This window comes from Podarcis liolepis, assembly GCF_965112155.1.
Source record: "Podarcis liolepis genome assembly, chromosome: 1".
Taxonomy (NCBI): Eukaryota; Metazoa; Chordata; class Lepidosauria; order Squamata; family Lacertidae; genus Podarcis; species Podarcis liolepis.
Genome location: NC_139554.1, coordinates 134,426,350 through 134,445,414, shown reverse-complemented (window position 1 = coordinate 134,445,414; position 19,065 = coordinate 134,426,350). Strand labels below are relative to the sequence as shown.

General features: G+C 46.5%; 1 protein-coding gene across 3 annotated transcripts in view; it reads right to left on the bottom strand.

Moving 5' to 3' along the window:
* Positions 1 to 18,079, bottom strand: part of COL6A1 (collagen type VI alpha 1 chain) — a 51,757-nt gene extending 33,678 nt beyond the window's left edge. For 2 of the 3 annotated variants that reach the window (XM_083473390.1, XM_083473388.1), the window contains exons 1-9: positions 17,529 to 17,968; positions 14,514 to 14,643; positions 11,757 to 11,957; positions 6,617 to 6,776; positions 4,648 to 4,761; positions 4,533 to 4,553; positions 2,657 to 2,677; positions 2,518 to 2,562; positions 485 to 538 (exon numbers count right to left, since the gene is read on the bottom strand). In XM_083473390.1, coding sequence (XP_083329516.1) covers positions 485 to 538; positions 2,518 to 2,562; positions 2,657 to 2,677; positions 4,533 to 4,553; positions 4,648 to 4,761; positions 6,617 to 6,776; positions 11,757 to 11,957; positions 14,514 to 14,643; positions 17,529 to 17,637 — 855 coding nt within the window. In that variant the 5' untranslated portion in view covers positions 17,638 to 17,968. Of the gene's footprint in view, positions 1 to 484; positions 539 to 2,517; positions 2,563 to 2,656; positions 2,678 to 4,532; positions 4,554 to 4,647; positions 4,762 to 6,616; positions 6,777 to 11,756; positions 11,958 to 14,513; positions 14,644 to 17,528 lie in introns of all 3 variants that reach the window. The other variant, XM_083473389.1, reaches the window with a different exon arrangement.
* Positions 18,080 to 19,065: the final 986 nt, after the last annotated feature.

The window sequence follows — 19,065 nt, the reverse complement described above, 5'->3', positions numbered from 1 at the left end:
GATAGCTATGTCCCACTGGTTCTCTCCATTCCACCAGGTTTCATTTATGCAATATATCAGTGCACTTCACGTCACCCTTCTTGGCTCAGAGGCTTCTAACATTAGCATATAAACACTTGTGTACAGTCTCTCGCTTGAAGTGTCTTTGGTACTTGCATTGTTATCTGCCTGGGCTCCATTCAGTGACCTTCAGAAGGGTATGCAAGGGCATTGCTACAGAAGAGGGCCTTTGATTTTTATAAATAAATCTTCCCTTCATAATCTTGCTTCATAATTTGTGTTCTTATTTTGTATTTTTATGTTGTGAATTGCCCTGTGATCTTCAGATTTAAAAATTTAAAAAATAAATTATGGTGGTCATCTGCATAAAGGGTAAATAGCATGAATCAGCTTTTACAGCACCCAGAGAAGGTTTCTCAATAGGTTTCCCTAAACAAAGTTTTATTTTACTTGATTATTTCGCAGTCAAATAACGGCGACTTACAGGTTCTCCAGCATCTCCTTTTTCACCAGGAAGGCCAGGTTTCCCCCTTTCTCCCTGAAACAAAACAGAAGTAAACAGGAGACACAATTTTGATTTTACATTCAGTTCCATAGACTAGGATGCCTGCATTGCAGGAGGTTGGACTAGGCATAGCTGTCAACGTTTCCCTTTTTTAAAAGGGAAATTCCCTTATTTTGAATAGGATTCCTCGCAAGAAAAGGGAAAAGTTGACAGCTATGTGGACTAGGAGACCCTTGGGATACCTTCCAACTCTACAATTCTATACAAATGCATGGGGTGGGGGGTGGGGAGTGTGTATGGGGGACCAAGAATATCCTCAGACTTGTGAATGAGATGAGTTTCCTTCCAAGAGCCCATTTAATTGGTGAAGGCACCACCACGTTGTTCTTGTAAATCTGTTTGGTTTTTTAAAAAAATCTGCCACACTGCAGACATTTTCAAACGGCAGCTTTAAGTAGTTGGCCCTTTGCAACACAGAAGGACGTCAAAATTACATTTAACAACAACATTAGACAAATGACAGACATCACCACGACATAGGTCAAGGTAAAGGGACCCCTGACCATTAGGTCCAGTCGTGGCCGACTCTGGGGTTGCGGCGCTCATCTCGCTTTATTGGCCGAGGGAGCCGGCGTACAGCTTCCAGGTCATGTGGCCAGCATGACTAAGCCGCTTCTGGCGAACCAGAGCAGCACATGGAAACACCGTTTACCTTCCCGTCGGAGTGGTACCTATTTATCTACTTGCACTTTGACATGCTTTCGAACTGCTAGGTGGGCAGGAGCAGGGACTGAGCAACGGGAGCTCACCCCGTTGTGGGGATTTGAACCGCTGACCTTCTGATCAGCAAGTCCTAGGCTCTGTGGTTTAATCCACAGTGCCACCCGCGTCATAGCATTTATTAATTAAAGTATTTGCAACCTGCTTTTAATGTAAAAGTCCCCACACTACAATTTAAACTAAAAAGGTTATCATAATAATATAGTTTTTAAAAAAGATACACCCTGTGGAGATTTCCAGCAGTACTGATATCCCAAAAGATTGAACTTTGGGGCATCCCCACCACATGTGGAGGTATGTCTCCTCCTCATCTTTCCCCACCAATGTCTGGGACAATAGTGTTTCATACAGAATGTAAACGAGCTGTGAAAAAGACTATGACTTGAAAGTGGATATGTTATATGTACATTTCCTTACTTATTTGCTTGCTTTGTATCACAAAAAAATCTTCAGTAAAAACAAATTTTAAAAAACACCCTTTGAAATTTATGCTGTGCTCTTTGGTTCTTCTGCAAGCTCACATGTACACCTGCCACCCCTTGTACTTTGGACAAGGGAAGCATATGAAATAGGACCCCTAAGAAAGATCTCATCACATTGGTAAGTTCTTATGGGAGAAGACAGCTCTTATTTCTTAAAGTATTCTGGGTCGGTCCCACTTAGAGCTCTGGCGATTCAAGTCATCCCTTTAAATATTGCCTGGAAGCAAACCAGAAGACAGTTAAGCTACTGCAAAATTGGGACCGCGTTCTGCACACAGCTTGCACCAGGCAGATGCATTTGGAACTAAGTGGTGTTTCTAATTACTTTTCAAGGAGCTCATTTTGGTGGACTAATCCAGATGTGAATAAGGCCAGAATCACTGTGGCTAAGCAATTTCTTTCCAGGAAAAGTTGCAGCTGGCAAATCTAAGCTTTTAAAGTGCACACCAGCTATCAGTGCCGCCTGTACATCCCAGTTTGGTGCTAGATCCAGCAGCACCTTTAAGCTCATTCAGGGTTAAATCCTGGCTGGCTTCTATTTTCCCACTTACTCACCTGGCATTGACCAGCAGTAGACAAAGACGGTTGTGTCACTGGCTGAAAAACTGGAAGGGTGGAATACCTTGCAAATGTCACATGTTTTTGCTACTGTCAGTCTCCTTGTCCCACCAGTGGCAGTGTATTCCTCAAAACTTGTTAGATTTTCCACATTCAGCCTTATAGGTGTGGCAAATTGAGTAAAATACCAACCTCATATCCTGGATCCCCTAATGGTCCCGGGGGGCCACGAGCAGGCTGCAAAAAGAACAGTGAAGAGTTAGTGATTTGAGCAGAGAAATGGGACCATTTTGACATTAAATATGATTTATATTACTAGATAGACACTCACCTGGCATTCATATGAGCAGCACTGCCAAGAAAGAGAAAGTATACCATTAGAGGAAGAGCAAAGAACTCACTGGGAAACCAATTTCACAGAACACACACTCTTTCTCTACTAATCTAGCAGAAAAACCATTTATTCATGTTTATGCAATGAACTACAGTTTAACATATCCCCCAAGGTTTGCTTTGGTCAGCTCTAGGGGGAGTTAGAGATGTGCCATAGGCTTCCATGTGATAGATGGCAAACTAATCTACTGAGGACCAAGATTGGTAAACTGAAGCAAAAGACTACACTAAAAAACCCAGCAAAGTGACTATACACCAAAATGTTGGCAAATCTGAAACAAATGTCACTTTAAATGGAATAAAAAGGCCTATTCCTTTATTCCTTTAAATGGAATAAAAAGTGCCTGGAGGCGGTTGGAGGATGGATGGCGGCTAATGGATTGAGGTTGAATCCTGACAAGACAGAAGTACTGTTTTTGGGGGACAGGGAGCGGGTTGGTGTGGAGGACTCCCTGGTCCTGAATGGGGCAACTGTGCCCCTGAAGGACCAGGTGTGCAGCCTGGGAGTCATTTTGGACTCACAGCTGTCCATGGAGGCACAGGTCAATTCTGTATCCAGGGCAGCTGTCTACCAGCTCCATCTGGTACGCAGGCTGAGACCCTATCTGCCCGCGGACTGTCTCGCCACAGTGGTGCATGCTCTAGTTATCTCCCGCTTGGACTACTGCAATGCGCTCTACGTGGGGCTACCTTTGAAGGTGACTCAGAAACTACAACTAATCCAGAATGCGGCAGCTAGATTGGTGACTGGGGGCGGCCGCCGAGACCACATAACACCGGTCTTGAAAGACCTACATTGGCTCCCAGTACGTTTCCGAGCACAATTCAAAGTGCTGGTGTTGACCTTTAAAGCCCTAAATGGCCTTGGCCCAGTATACCTGAAGGAGCGTCTCCACCCCCATCGTTCTGCCCGGACGCTGAGGTCCAGCGCCGAGGGCCTTCTGGCGGTTCCCTCATTGTGAGAAGCAAAGCTACAGGGAACCAGGCAGAGGGCCTTTTTGGTAGTGGCGCCCGCCCTGTGGAACGCCCTCCCATCAGATGTCAAAACGATAAACAACTACCTGACATTCAGAAGACATCTTAAGGCAGCCCTGTTCAGGGAAGTTTTTAATGTATGATATTTTAGTATTTTTTGGTTTCTATGGAAGCCGCCCAGAGTGGCTGGGGAAACCCAGCCAGATGGGCGGGGTACAAATAATAAATTATTATTATTATTATTTGCATGGGACTTTTCCCTGCAAAGCATGCAATGCATTTGCATGTGACAACTGCACATGAGTCTATTTTGCTCCTTGAATAATGCAATCCGTCCTTTAGGCTTTTCTCCTCAAAACACTTCCATACTGACAAGCAGCTTGGACCAAGGGTTCTTCTCCATTATGCTCCAGTAGGTGGGTACTTTAGGGTGGAAAGGGATGACCAGAAACTTTGTGAGCAGATGGTCATCTATAACTTCCACCTACACAGGAATCTCATGTTATCACTCTCCACGATTGCCCCAAAATGCAGGGAAGTAGAGAGAAGACAAAGCTTTAGGTTGTTTCAGCCACCATATAATTAGCTTTTAAGAAGCTAATGTGCAGGCCCAGTAAAGTGTTTCTGCTTGGCATGAAATGCTAAGCCAAACTCTGACTCATGATTCTGTGAGAAAAATAATTTCCTTTTTCTGACACACAGGCAACAGAAAAAGAGAATCCTGGGTCTCAGGTTCACATTTGCCCTGCAAGCCGAAGTTCTACTGGAGAATAAATGATGGAAACATACAGGGGAATTGTAAAAGTCAGAAATTATTCCTTGGTGGAAAAACAGCTTACCTCTTGCTCCACTGTCTCCGTCTGAAATAAACAAACGACAAAGAAGTCATATGAGGCACAAGATGGTTCAATGTATTTGACTCGGAACAAACAGAGAGGGAAGACAGATACCCACAATTCTAGCAGTGATTTTGTCAATTGTGTTGTCAATATCACGTGCTGGACGTCCAGTTGCTGTGAAATTCTCACGATAGGAATGGTCTGTGGCAATCACACCGAGCCGAGATTCCTAGGACAAAAGAAGCACATGGGCAGAAATGAGAAACCGGGGGATTTGGAAGGACTGCTACCCAAATCTAAGTTCCTTGGGGCTGCTGAACTGATGTACCGTAATTCTGGTCATCAGATGACACTGCAATGAAGAAACTTGCTACAGAAAGCTAGGAGATAAATGTAGTCACATGAAGCTTACAATGCAATCACAATCTCTAAAAGTCGTTCTCTAAGAGAAGGCCTGTTATAAGCTACCTACAAACCATACAGGGGAGCTGGCTGGGCAGGCACCATTGGAAGGACCCAAGAGCCAGAAATGCTGGATGAAGGCTGTTTAGGCACCATCTGCCAGCCCTATCTATAGTCAAGAGTCTTGCTTTCATGACATAAACTGCAGGAATACTGCGGACAAAATGCACATTTAATATAACACATTTTAACTGAATTATTTTCTCTTGGATGTGGGCAAAGTTTGTTGAAACTGATTCTTTACTTTTTGGCAAAACAATTTACAGGGAAACTGGAGGAATTTATTAATGGGAGGGGGCGCTTGAGCATGTCCACTGAAGCTGATTGTAAACAAAATTCTGACGGTAATGTTTGGCAGGTGCTGTGATCTGATAGGGGTGATGTGGAGCTCTTTGAGAAAATCACCGTATTTTTCGCCCTATAGGACGCACTTTTTCCCCTCCAAAAATGAAGGGGAAATATGTGTGCGTCCTATGGGGCGAATGCAGGCTTTCGCTGAAGCCTGGAGAGTGAGAGGGGTCAGTGCGCACCAACCCCTCTTGCTCTCCAGGCTTCAGGAAGCTATCCGCAACCCTTGGGAGACCGGCGCCACTTCGCGCTCGCCTCCCGAGGGTTGCGCAGAGCTGCCTGCAGTCCCGGGGCGAGTGCCGCTCTTGTGCAGCCATCGGGAGCAGGGCGCAAAGTCGCGCCTGCCTCCCGATGGCTGCGCAGAGCTGCCTGCATTCCGAAGCCTGGGGAGACCGGCACGACTTACTGCTGGCGTCCCTAGGCTTGCAGATAGCAGGCTGTTCTCGGGGCTGCGATTGGGGGAAGCTTGGGCTTCCCCCGCGCCAGCCCCGCGCCTGGGGGGGAAATAATTTTTTTCTTTATTTCCCCCCCAAAAAAACTAGGTGCGTCCTATGGGGCGGTGCGCCCTATGGGGCAAAAAATACGGTATGTTCCTTCACGGAGCCAGATTTCAACCTTGAGGTGAGCTGAAACAAACTTCAAATCATAGTTGAGACGAAGAGCATTTTCTAGGACTATCTATCAGGAAGGTTTTGACTCACTCTTCTTCCAGATCTGGACATGCTGAGACATGGACATGGTTTCCTAACCCGAAGAGATTGGCTGATCACTGCCAATGCACAAAGTGGTTGTTCAAGGCTTGATACTTGTCCATAGCTTCTTAGTAGTAGTTGCTGGTTTTGACTCACAAAACCTGTGGGGTAAACTTTACGTAGCTGTCACTTTTTCCTCGCCTGCGTTACATCGTGATTTCTAGAGCAGGCAAAAATGACCTCTAATAAAAGCCTTTTCACACATAGAAATTGGTGGAGAGAGGAAATGGGTGTGGCATTGTGGACTTAACTTTCTTCCTCTTCTTAGCCCTGGCATCAGAGGCAGAACAGAATAATTTCTGGAAATACTGTATTTCCATGGATATCTTGCAATGCCTCAGAGATTATTAAAATCCAAAGTTTAGAGAGAGGCCTTTCACCTATCTTCCAGGTCATGGTAGGGATGTTGTGAGCCAAAGGATCAACCAGATCTGCTAAGTAATATCCTGTTTCTGCTTTGATTCTCTCTATTTATGGGCAGCAATTGCTCTAATAGCATCCGTGTGTGTGTGCATTGCATACCAGATGGTCTGGAGATATGGCAATGGAGAACACTTTGATCCCCAGATGTTTCGCTTCAGCCGCAGCATCTTCCAATCCGCCACAGGGCTCTTTGTAGCCTTCCAAGGGGTGTCCATCTGTCACCACAATCAGGTATTTATTTTCAGTCTTATGAGATCCTCTGCAGGGGGAAGAAATCAAACCCACTAGTGCCGCCATACTGTCTCTATAATATGAGAACTCCAAAGCATCAGTCCTAAACCCTTGCACTGGCATAGCCACCTGCTGTACCAATTGCAATGTCTAATTACACAAAGATATATAGGTTTGTATTTGCTGATGAACCTACTCAACCAGCAATATGCTAGAAACGTAACAAAACACATTATCATAGAATCAGAAATTGTAGAGTTGGAAGGGACCCCAAGGGTCATGCAGTCCAACCCCCTGCAAGGCAGGAACCTGAACTCAGGACTCAGCTACATTAATAAAAAAAAAGCATTTTGAATGTGTTATAAACATGCAACACCAGATGGCACCAGAGAGCAAAGAAAAATTCTAAGTGCTTTTCCGTAGCTCTTTTTTTCAATTTTGTTAAAACAATTTAATTTCTGACTTATTTATAGCACCCCCCCCCCGGTGTGTAGATCCACCCTCATTCTCAACCTCCAAAGAAGGAGAGTCCACAACCTCCCTGTGGAGACTGTTCCACTGTCAAACAGTTTTTCCATATATTTATTCAGAATCTCATTTCTTGTCATTTTAAACCATTGGTTCAGGTCCTACCCTCTGGGGCAGGAGAAAACAAGCTTGCTCCTTCTTCCATGTGACAGCCCTTGAGATATTTGAAGATGGATCTCTTATCTCCTCTCAGTCTCCTCTTTTCCAGGCTAAACATACCCAAAGCACATTTGCTCACACAGGCATTTGGGGGAGGTCTGTAAATGAGTCTCACTATTTTTGAAAATGTGGCTGAACTGTTTTTATTGATTTGATGCAATTTGTAATGATGTTTAAATTAAATAGCTTATGGTTTTGTTATGTGCATTCAACCACCCTACAGAATGAGGGGTAAATGTAAATAATGAAGGAAATAAACAAGCAATAATAAATCTAACTACGAATATTGTGATCAGAAAGTGCAAATTCTATGACTTAAATAAACTCTTCAACGTAAATAAGGAATACATTTTGTTCTGGTATCAAACTGACTGTTTTTTTTTGTTAGAGGGGAAAAAAATCTCCCCACACATAGACACACACAGGTCCTCTCAGAGTCCAGAGAGGGCCAGGCCACTTTCAACATTTGAAACCCCTACTCATAATGAAAATGGAAAATGATGAGTGAACTCAATACAAGTCCTCCCATTCAGCAACCAAAAGCTGCTTCTTTCCCTGCTTCCACGTCAGACAAAGAAAGACACATGATCCTCATGGCAGAAAGCCTGAGAACTAAACGCACAGACTGAATGGAGAGAACTGCACAGTGGAAATGCCTCAGATTCCTGCCTAGTTAGGCTGTGTTCCTTACCCCAAGTACCTAGGAGTAAACTCTACCCAGAACTTAATTCTGAGTAGACAAGGTTAGGAATGCACTTTCAAGAGGGTTGCCAGACCCCCAGGACTAACCTGAAGTCTCCAGGTTTGCCTGACATGCTCCAACCACCCCAGGTGACAGAGGGAGGGCTAGACTCTCCAGTGGGTGAGAGCACCTTAAATTATATGGGGTCTTAGTGGTGGGATAATATCTATGGTGGGGGATGTGTCCTGCTCTTTCTGGGGTAGTTGACCCACCTTTGGTCCCCATCATGCACTCAGTTCTCACCTGTGGCTCCTAAAAGCTGTCCGTCTGGGACAGTGGCCGTCCCCCAACAACAGCTTCCCCTGACCAGCTAAACCAGGTGAGGGCAGCCGATGGGCCTCAAACCCTCAGTGCGTTAGGGACTTGTCCATCCCCTGCCTGCGAAAGAGGCTCTGGCAGACTGAGCAGATGAGACCAACAAAAACAGGAGCGACAATTTTGGAACAATTCCTGTTGCGCCTTTATGCATCTTTATGGGGAGCGGAGGCAGAAAGTCGTGGCCATTTTGGTTTGTCAATGCAAATCATTGCGAGGATTGAAATTTGGTCCCCCCTCCCAGCATGGCTTTGGATTCGAGGTCATAGGTGAGGGTCCCCTAAAGCAATCCAAAGCAAATACAGGTCTCGAAGCCTTGGCGGGGGCCTCACTTATCCCCCTCCCCTTTGAGGCAATGAGGGGAAGGGAGAGGGAAAATTGGCCTGCGTTGCTGGTCCCCTCCTCTTCAAAAGGCCTTCTGGGCAACAAAATATGCTGGACCCCCCCCCCCCAACATCCTCAAAAAGGAAGAGAAGAGAAGAGAAGAGAGCAAGGGGCAGATAAATCTGACTCCGACTCCAAGCCAGCACTTTGATTCACAGAGTGCGTCACCCCCCCCGCCACAGAGTCCTTAGTAAAGAAGAGTGGAGGGGTTCATGCCACAGCCAATGTATAGGAAGAGACGCCTTGAACCAAGTCATAAACATTTTAAACTCTTTAATACAGTGGTACCTCGCAAGACGAATGCCTCGCAAGACGAAAAACGCGCAAGACGAAAGAGTTTTCCGTTTTTTGAGTCGTTCCGCAAGACGAATTTCCCTATGGGCTTGCTTCGCAAGACAAAACGTATTGTGAGTTCTTGCGAGTTTGTTTCCTTTTTCTTAAAGCCGCTAAGCCGTTAATAGCCGCTAAGCCACTAAGCCGCTACTAGCCGTGCTTCGCAAGACGAAAAAAACCGCAAGATGAAGAGACTCGCGGAACGGATTACAGTGGTACCCCGCAAAACGAATGCCTCGCAAGACGGAAAACCCGCAAGACGAAAGGGTTTTCTGTTTTGGAGGCGCTTCGCAAGACGAATTTCCCTATGGGCTTGCTTCGCAAGACGAAAGCCCATAGGGAAATCTCTGGGGACCTGTTTTAAATTGCTGGCGGTCGGGAGCAAAGACTTTCGCCCACAGCCGGCCTTCAGAAGAGGTCCTTTGCTCCCCCCCCCTGCCTTCCCGGGACAGCGGAGACTTCTCCGCTGCCCCGGGCGATCTTAAAATGCTGGCGGGCGGGAGCGAAGCGTTCGCTGCCGACCCCTAGCATTTTAAAATCTCCCCGGGACAGCAGAGAAGTCTCTGCTGTCCCGGGGAGATTTTAAAATGCTGGGGGTCGGGAGCGAAGCGTTCGCTGCCGACCCCCAGCATTTTAAAATCTCCCCGTGTCCCGGGGAGACTTCTCTGCTGTCCCGGGCGATCTTAAAATGCTGGCGGGCGGGAGCGAAGCATTCGCTGCCGACCCCCAGCATTTTAAAATCTCCCCGTGTCCCGGGGAGACTTCTCTGCTGTCCCGGGCGATCTTAAAATGCTGGCGGGCGGGAGCGAAGCGTTCGCTGCCAACCCCCAGCATTTTAAAATCTCCCCGGGACAGCGGAGGCTTCGCTCCCACCCGCCAGCATTTTAAAATCGCCCCGGGACAGCAGGGGCTTTTAAAATGCTGGCGGTCGGCAGCAAAGCCCTCCTGTCCCCGGAGCTTGCGGGGCGGGAGGTGGGAAGAAGGGCTTTTCTTCCCACCGCCAGCCTTCAGAACAGCCTTCTGAAGGCTGGCAGTGGGAAGAAAAGCCCTTGTCCCCCCCCCCCAGCCTTCAGAAGAGGTCGGGGGACAGACTGTCCCCGGACCTGCTCTGAAGGCGGTTTCCCTAGGAACGCATTAATTGATTTTCAATGCATTCCTATGGGAAACCGTGCTTCGCAAGACGAAATACTCGCAAGAAGAAAAAACTTGCGGAACGAATTAATTTCGTCTTGCGAGGCACCACTGTATTTTCATCTTGCGAGGCACCACTGTACAATCAAAGCTATATCACTTAACCCCCAAAATGTATGCTACCAAACCGCATCTCTTAGAGCAGCTTAACTTTGCAGTTCCAAGCTGTCACATGTTGGTCCAATGTGCATAAAAACAACTTGTGGAACTTATCAAATGCCAACGAATTAATGAGCCCCCCTTTGAACTTGAGGACCAAGCCAAATGTCCCTTGCCGCCCTCTGACCAGCCCTGTGTGTACACACACACACACACACACACTTGTGTGACAGCTGCTTCCCCATGGTGCAATAAATTTACCTGAGTGCTTCTTATTAAACTAGCATTTTGTTGGGATGGAGGATACTGATTTGATGGGAAAGAGCCTTGCCGCTGTGTGTCTGCTCTCTCTCACACACACCCTCCTGCAAAGGGTCAGGTTACTGTGAGCTCTTGGTGTAAAGGGCAAAACACCTGCCACTGCCCCACCTCCTCCTTCCCCAACCCAAACAACTATGGGAAAGGGGATGGAGACAGCAAAGCCTCAGCGAGCCAAGGCAGTGCATGCTCATCCCAGTCCACCAGCCCAAGAGCCCCTGGTGGAAAAGGATACTATTTGCAGCATTTCCCAATGCTTGGCAGTACCCCACCCTAAAAAGAAAACGTCCCCTGTCAAGGCTCTGCAAAGTTCTGCTGCTTGGATTTGGGCAGGGACAGGGAGAGGCACAGAGCAGCTGGTTTGGCTCACCAAATCACGTACCTTTGGGGGATGGGGAAGGACATGTTAGGGGACTATCTCAGAGCCTTAATCCAGAGGGGACCCTTTTCGGGCTAGGTTGTCTTGGTGCTGTTCACATGCATTCAAGCTGGGTAGTTGCTCTTGGGCGTAGCCCTGGTCAAACGTGCATGATAGCGTGTACATTTGTGCCTGTGTGTGCAACACTGGTGCATGTCAAGTGTGTGGGAAATCGCATCAATAAGAAAGAGCAGAAAGTCTGAAGAGCAAACTAGTACAGGCCAACAAAAGCACACATCTAAAACAAACCTCCTGTTTCCAAGGGTTCCTCCACACGACAACAAATTTGGTTTCAAATTCTGCACCAAAATCCAAACAATTTATCACAGGATTCAATGTCTTTGCCTACTGAAATTGATAGGTGTATATGAACGGGCTGCTGTGGCATCAGGGACCAGCTGCCAGGCCACCAATACTACAGTCCACTGGAAAGGGCTAGAAAAGCTGCCCAGGTACCCCGTCTTCCTCCCACTTTTCCCTTCCTCCGTTGACGGAATGAGAAAATTAGCGTTCCCACTTACCCGACGAGCAGCTCTTCAATCCCTCTCTTGATGGCACAGTCTGTGTAGGTGCCTTTGCCAATAGAAACCACGGAGGAGACCCTGTTCTTCAGGTCTGCTCTCCCTGCAGGCATCCGGCTGAGCTCCTTGATCAGCTGCACTTCATCACTGTAATGCAAGGCTCCCGCATTCCACACAAGATTCCGGTCACACCGATAGTATCTATAAAGAAAGAGAACCACTTCCTTAGCTCTGGTGCCCCTTGCATATTTTTTATTTCTGTCTGTTTATAATGTACAAATAGACATACGTCACAATGTACATCTGTGAAAGCTCCCCACAGCATCCTGTACCAGCTGGCCCGGCCCACCCATGAGGTGGACTGAGGCAGCCCCCTACTGCCACCAGAGAAGCAAGGAGGAGTGGAAGTGGCTTGCAGATCCACTCCAAGATCTTGCAGGGGAACAGCACCTTCCCATTTCAGCTCAGATGGCAAAACTGGATGGGCTGCCCCTGTGTGCCAGGATGCCCTGGGAGAAGGATGGATGAATGGTGTCTGCTGTTGCTCTCCTTCCTTCCTTCCTTCCTTCCTTCCTTCCTTCCTTCCTTCCTTCCTTCCTTCCTTCCTGTTGTTGACTCACATACCAGAAATGAGAGGCTGCATGATTCTGTCTCTTGCCATGAGGCACATAAGGCCAGCGGCGTAGCGTGGGTTGTCAGCACCCGGGGCAAGGCAAGTAATTTGCGCCCCCTAACCCCTAACCTGCCGCGTCAGGTGATCTGAGGTGAGTTGCCGCTGGCGCTGCCGCCCAAACAACGCCGCTTGCCCGGAGGAGGAGGGGGGCAGAGAGGCGAGGAAAATGCAACATGGCCCAGCAGCTGCAGCAGCGGCGGGGCTGTGAGGAGGGGCTGCGTGGCGCGTCCTCCGTGGCCCTGACGCGTGGGGACCACGGCAAGCGCTGAGAGCCGCTGCCTGCGGATGCCTTCAGCCCAGACGCGCGCACAGCTCGTCGGTTCCGCGAGACATGGGGCTCTGCTACAGCCTGCGCCCGAGGCTCTTCGGCGACTCCGGAGGCGGCGAGCGCGCCCCCCCCCAGATGTTGCACCCGGTGTGGCCGGCCCCCCTTGCACCCCCCATGCTACGCCACTGCATAAGGCTGCTGCTTGCAGGTGTGGGGTTGTTGTTGTTATTTGAATTGAATTTATATGCCGCCCTATATCCGGACATCTCAGGGTGGTTCACAGAATAAAATCAAAATATAAAACCACAAAATACATAATCAAAATAAAAACAACAACCCAATAACACCCCTGACACCTCAAGGATACTGCTGTAGGGTGGAGCACATGAGGGGAGAAAGCGTGTTTTGCCTATCTGCTCTCATAAGAAATCAGCACTGATTCAGATAAACAGCAAAAGCTAGATTTTTTTAAATAAAAAAACCTGACCTGATATTTCTACCACATTTGTCTCGGTTATCTTGCTATCTTAGTAATCTTTGTTCCTTCTCCCATGCCGTTGATAGCAGCCCGACACAGATGTTTAGCTTTCTCCAGAAGTGGAGCAGAAGTTGAGCTCTGGCACAGCTGCATCAAGCGGGGTCGGCCTCCTGGCTGTGGTGCAGCTGGGGAGAGACGTCCCTTCTTCCTCCGCTGGGCCCCCTGGCTGCTAGGGCCCACCCACAGTTGAAGCCATGGGGCATGGTTTGGGGAACTGGCCAGGGGGAAGACTCTCCGGCTATAGAAGCCCAGGGCACCCAGGCCGCAGCTCAGTTGCCGCTGGTTTCCCTGCCCGCCCGCCCTGCTCCTTATGTGGTAGGGCTGCCCGAGGGCAAGCAGGCAGCTCCCACAGAGGACCTTGCTATGGAAACCTTTATTCGCCAGCTTTAGGGCCAGGGAAGAATTTGCCTTCAGACAAATTGGGCCTGTCTGGGGGTTTTGCCTGCCTCGTAGTCAGTGTCACAAGTTGATGGGGACAAGGCTGGGTCCTTAGTCTAAATGGCCAAGGGGTGGGGTCTTGCTCGAAAGGATCAGGGGATCCCCTTAAAGGGATCCAGGGAGGTGCATCTGTCTGGACACCCCAGATGAGGGAGGGTGGATGGGTCATGCCACCCCCGAAAATCGTGATGTGGGGGGGAGTTGCCCTGATTTGATGTACATCATAGGGCGATCCTTAACATTGGGTAATCTTGCCAAATAATCAACCGGCAGACAGGTCAGTTGATTCAGGATACACCCCCCAATGTCTGCGCCAAAGCCTTCTAACGTCTTTAATCAATAAAATCGTGGCCTGTTTAAATCACGGTTGGTTGTCCTGCAGTTATTGCAACTTTACCCTGCCTTGGCCCCACCACCAGTGGTTTCACTCCACCTGGAAACGCAATTTATCACCACAATAGAAAAACATCAACTTGTGTTTCATCAGGGTGCACAAAGGCAAGAGGTAAGGAAAACAAGTTCAGCTCTAATTAAATATGAAAGCAGAATTTCTTCCCCTGACATTGGTGTGCCCAAACATAAAACAAGACCAGGAATTTTGGAATACCACTACCACCTGCAGTTTAGAGCAGGAGACTGCAGAACATTCTTCTCCATATGAAATGCAGCAGGAATTTTGAACAATGATTAGGAAGTATAAAACCCACATAAAATGCATGCTTTTCAAATGACATTATTATTCTTACTGTGTAAAAATGTGCCTTGAATGTTCAGAACAAGACAAAAGACCGTATCAGATGTTTGTTGTAGGATTGCCAGGGCAGTTCATGCAACATTTACCTGTCAGTTAACTTATCAAGGAATCGGTTGGTGAATGCTTTAACTTGATCCACCAAGGCCCCAAAAGGCTTTTCTCTTAAGGCAACACTCTCAGAGGTATCCAAGACGAAAAACAGATCCACAGGACAATCTGTGCAAAATCAGAAAGAGGAAGTTTAAAAAGAACACTCTTTATAATACAAGATTCTCCAGAAAGTCTGCAATACTTCATGATGAAGTACACCTGAGAGGGTCTTTTTTGGTGGGGGGACGGCATTGCAGTGTAGTACCTATGTGACATAGAGCCCATCCAGACAACCTTTTTATTGTGCATCCATGATAATTTGTGATCATGATGCTCTGCAGGGGGTGTCATACAAGACCCTTCTTTCCATACTGATGGGGCAGTCACACGGCTTCCTTTCTAGTCAGTGCACATTTAGGAACTTCCTGCTGAAATCCCATCGCTTTGTGCCACAAATGTTCAGGTTGACTTATGCCCTTCTTTCGGTGCCCCTCTCGACAGCAAGAATGTGGTGGTATTAGGCGGCATCACAGGAACAAGATAAAGCAGAATAAATCCACTGCTGATGCACGATTATTGTGCCCAGACCATGTGGCAGAAGATGCCCACAATAGAACAATAGATCCCCCAGATCCTGAAGAAGGGCCTGGTCTGGGCTCCCCTGTGGATCTGGGGCAGAAAAGGAGGGTGTAAATGCCCCCACGTTCCATCCTGGCAGCCAAGAGGCTGTATATCTCCCTATCGCCTCTTAGGACTGCTGTGTAAGAGTGCTGTCCTCTGCCTGTTTACTTGGAAGTAAGCCACACTGAATGCAGTGGCCTTAGCCACTGGGACTGTAGCCTAAGCTGCAGAAGAGGAGGTCCTCCCTCTGCTTGGATCAGCCTACTATACTTTTGAGTGAGAGCTCTTTGGGGACTATTAACTTGCTGATGAAGAAATATCGTTGAAACAGTTCATTATCCTGGAAGAACTGTTCTGTTTGCTGCACCACCCGGCTCCAGTTCATTCTCCACCAAACTGTGATATAGATATGAACTGTGGAAAGGCTTTCTGCCTCAACTTCAGTGTTTCTTTGTGGTCACACACCATTCTAAGCATTCCTGTTGATGGAATATTCATTTGACTTCTATTAGTCTGTGACTTCTTGCACGTATTATGTGGCTTTTGTTTATGAATTTGTTTATGAATTAAGAAACAACTGATAGCGTTTCATAAATATTGCCAATACATTATTAGCCCTCGTGTTGTCTTTTGTTGATCTGCTTGGAGCTTGGGTGGTGGCTGGAGGCACAAAGCTCTCGCATAGCCTCATACATCCCCACCCTTTAAATATGGCGTTAAAAGAAAGGAATGGCCTTCCAAGGACCTTATCACAATATAAGGGACATGAAACTCTTTCAATAGTGCTATGTAAATGCTCAGTATTATTATTAAACTAATTTAAATGAATCAATATATATAAATAAAACAAGGCATGTGGGCCACAGTGCAGAGGCCCTCACACCCAAACAGGAATTGGACCTTGTTCTTCTCTAATATCACCCTGCCACTCCCCCACCCCCAACATGGCAACTCACTTCTGAAACTCCAATGAGCCCATAGCAGCCAACTCCTAGGAGCAGAGTTCCCTTCTCACCCCAATAAAATATTTGAGGGGGCTGCCCCCCAAGTTGTGTGTATTCAAATGGTGTGTATGTGTCACGTCTTGTGATCGATTATGTGGGACTGGGCTTACCTCCCCCCCCCCAGTATTTTATTCAAGTTGACACCCCTGAATGAGCCTCAACAGCAGTCTCTGGCCTGGAAATCTGTGTGCTAAGAAAAAGAAAAGAAGGTCCTTCTGGGTAGCTTCAGTCATAAGGTTTAGAACCCTCTAAAATATTATTATTTATGGTTTTGGAATATCATCTACAATATCCATATGTTGCAGATGCCAGAAACTGTCACTAGCCTTGGGCAGCTGGATTATCTTTGTGGAGAAAGGAGTCAGGATTGCATCTCGATCCCTTCCCCTTGCCATGCCTGACCTTCCTGCTCTCAGGATATCTTCACAGAGGGCCTGTGGGGGGTTGCCTGCCAATGGAGAGCATAAGTTGCACATCCAAAGCCAACTCCCTTATTAGAGGACACACATATAAGCCTCTGTGCCCACGTCACTCAAATACACAGATGTCAGAGACAGGACCAACAGGTGTGATTCTGCACACACGTATACACACACACACACACACACACATAAACACAGCTGATATTTAGTTGAAAGACTCTGCTCAAGAGCATTGCTTTTAGAGGGAAACTGAAGAAAAATGAACACAGCCTGAGACAGTAAAATGAACCACTACTTTCTATTCCTAATATAAAAAGAGGATTACACTAAGAATATATGCTATGTCAAAAGTACATATAAAGCACCCTTCTTTTCTTTTTTCTTCTGCAGCTTTTTTCTTCTTCTTTTGGCCATTTTTTTTGGTATACATTTTCATTTCATTTTTAACATGAGTATTTATCTCCAAAGCTCAATGCTCACTACAGTAGAGACACTACTTAAAGCTCTCTCTTCATCAAAAAGTGGGGCTATAATCCTCAGATATCCCTTAACGAGTTCTTCAAAACAAAGAAGGAATACAAGTTTGTAATTTTTGAAAGAGTTAGCAAAATCTGGTGACTTCCATAATGGCTTATTAGTCACCGTATTATTGGGACATACAGGCTTGGCTTGTACTGCAACTCAGTACAGAAAAGAATCTCTGACAAAAAACATATGTATGACTGCTACCCCTTACTTGCCAATGTGGGGCATATACTGCTGTCCTGTTACTGATTTTCATATTTGTATGTCAGACAAACTTAAAAGTTAGCATAAAAGTTAACGCCCAAATTCTGATCTGAAATAACACGGCAGATGCTTCATCAGATCATGGACTGGTACTCAGTTGTTTCATTTCAACGTAGTGAGAAGGCAGTAAGCATAAGCGAGGAGAAAGCAACACGCTGTGAAAATATCTTCTTACCTTGAAATGTTGCTGCACCATTGGAGACTGCTGTTGCTTGAGCAAGAACTGTTCTGAAAAGAAAGCAGCCCTGAAGTAGGAAGGCTGGGAAAAAGTAAGCGAACTTCATCTTGCAAGGATTGTAGTTATCATTTACTGAGACTTGAGGACAAATTTAAGGAAAAAAGAGAGGGAGCCCAGGACTCAGAGGGTGACAATTATCACCTAGTTTGCAATTATTATTAAGTTTCTGCTCTGTCCCTGAGTTTCCAGAGAGTGGAAGGAGAAAGGAAGGGAATTAAGAAGAGGCGGCGGCTTGGATTTGCAGGAGCTGGAGCTCTCCTTCCAGGAGGGAGGGAACATAACAGTAGTGTCAGATTCGGCTGAACTGCAGCACTAGCTAGTGAGTCATGAAACACACCAGCCCATTTTGAAGTCTCCCTTCTCTGAGTTCAGTTTTGCCACTGCCTTCTTCAAATATGGCTGGGCTCCTCATACTAAAACGTAATTTAGCTCCATTACAAAATTATTGCTGCCTGTCCTCATATGCTTGCAACTGATTAATGGCTCACAATGCAGAAACACACATTAATTCATGTTTTTGTATAACGGCTGACTCTAGTGTCCAATGAAATATTCAGGATATAAAGGGGATGTTTAGATGGCTAACAAGTAAAGATGAAAAATGAGCAGAGTTGTATCAAATGGGTATCTAATATAATAGAGTTGAAGCCTCTTAAGATATAATAGAGTTGAAGCCTACAAAGTTGGTCGCTTTGTAATTTTGCTCTAGATACATTTGGTAAACTGCATTTATGTTCTAAAATCTATCGTTATTAGGACCAACAGAATTATCAAAAAATCTGTCCAGCTTCTGAGTTCTCCAGAACTCTGCATCAGCTGTGACATAAAGGAGGTGTTGGTGATGCTTTGTGGAACATCTTGCCTCATGAAGGTCCCCACCATCTCTGTTGCATTCCACCCTGTTGCTCTTTCCTTCATTGCACTAAGCCTGAATACTTGGAAGGCTTTCCCAAGCATGCATTGCAGTCTTGTTTTCCCTCTCTTCCCCAAAATGTCCCCTGACTCATTTTTAGTCTTCCTCTCAACTGTTATGCTATTGCAAATAAAATGAAGGTATTTATAACAAATTGTGTAAATCAAGGCCTTTGTGTAACTTTGTATCTGCAACTAATAAAGTAATATCTGCATGGTTAGTACAACTGAATATGCTCATCGCAAATGGTGGAAAAAATGCCCCCCCTTTGGTTTTAAAATGTGGTAGTTTTCCTATAAGCGAACTTCATATTCATGCTTCTGGTCCAGTTCTTTTAACAGCCGTTCCCAGCAAAGCCCTTCTGCTTTGCCTCATTGCACCACTTATTTGCTTGTCCCAACTCCACCCTTCTAGCACCAGTGTGGGGTTTTGCCAAGAGAGACCTTTCAGCCGAATCTACTGAATGGTAAATGTTAAGTTGTGGGTGAACATATCAGACGACACAGCGATTCTTCAAACAGCTCCTGTTTATTCACAGGCCAGAACTGAACTGAAGGGTTC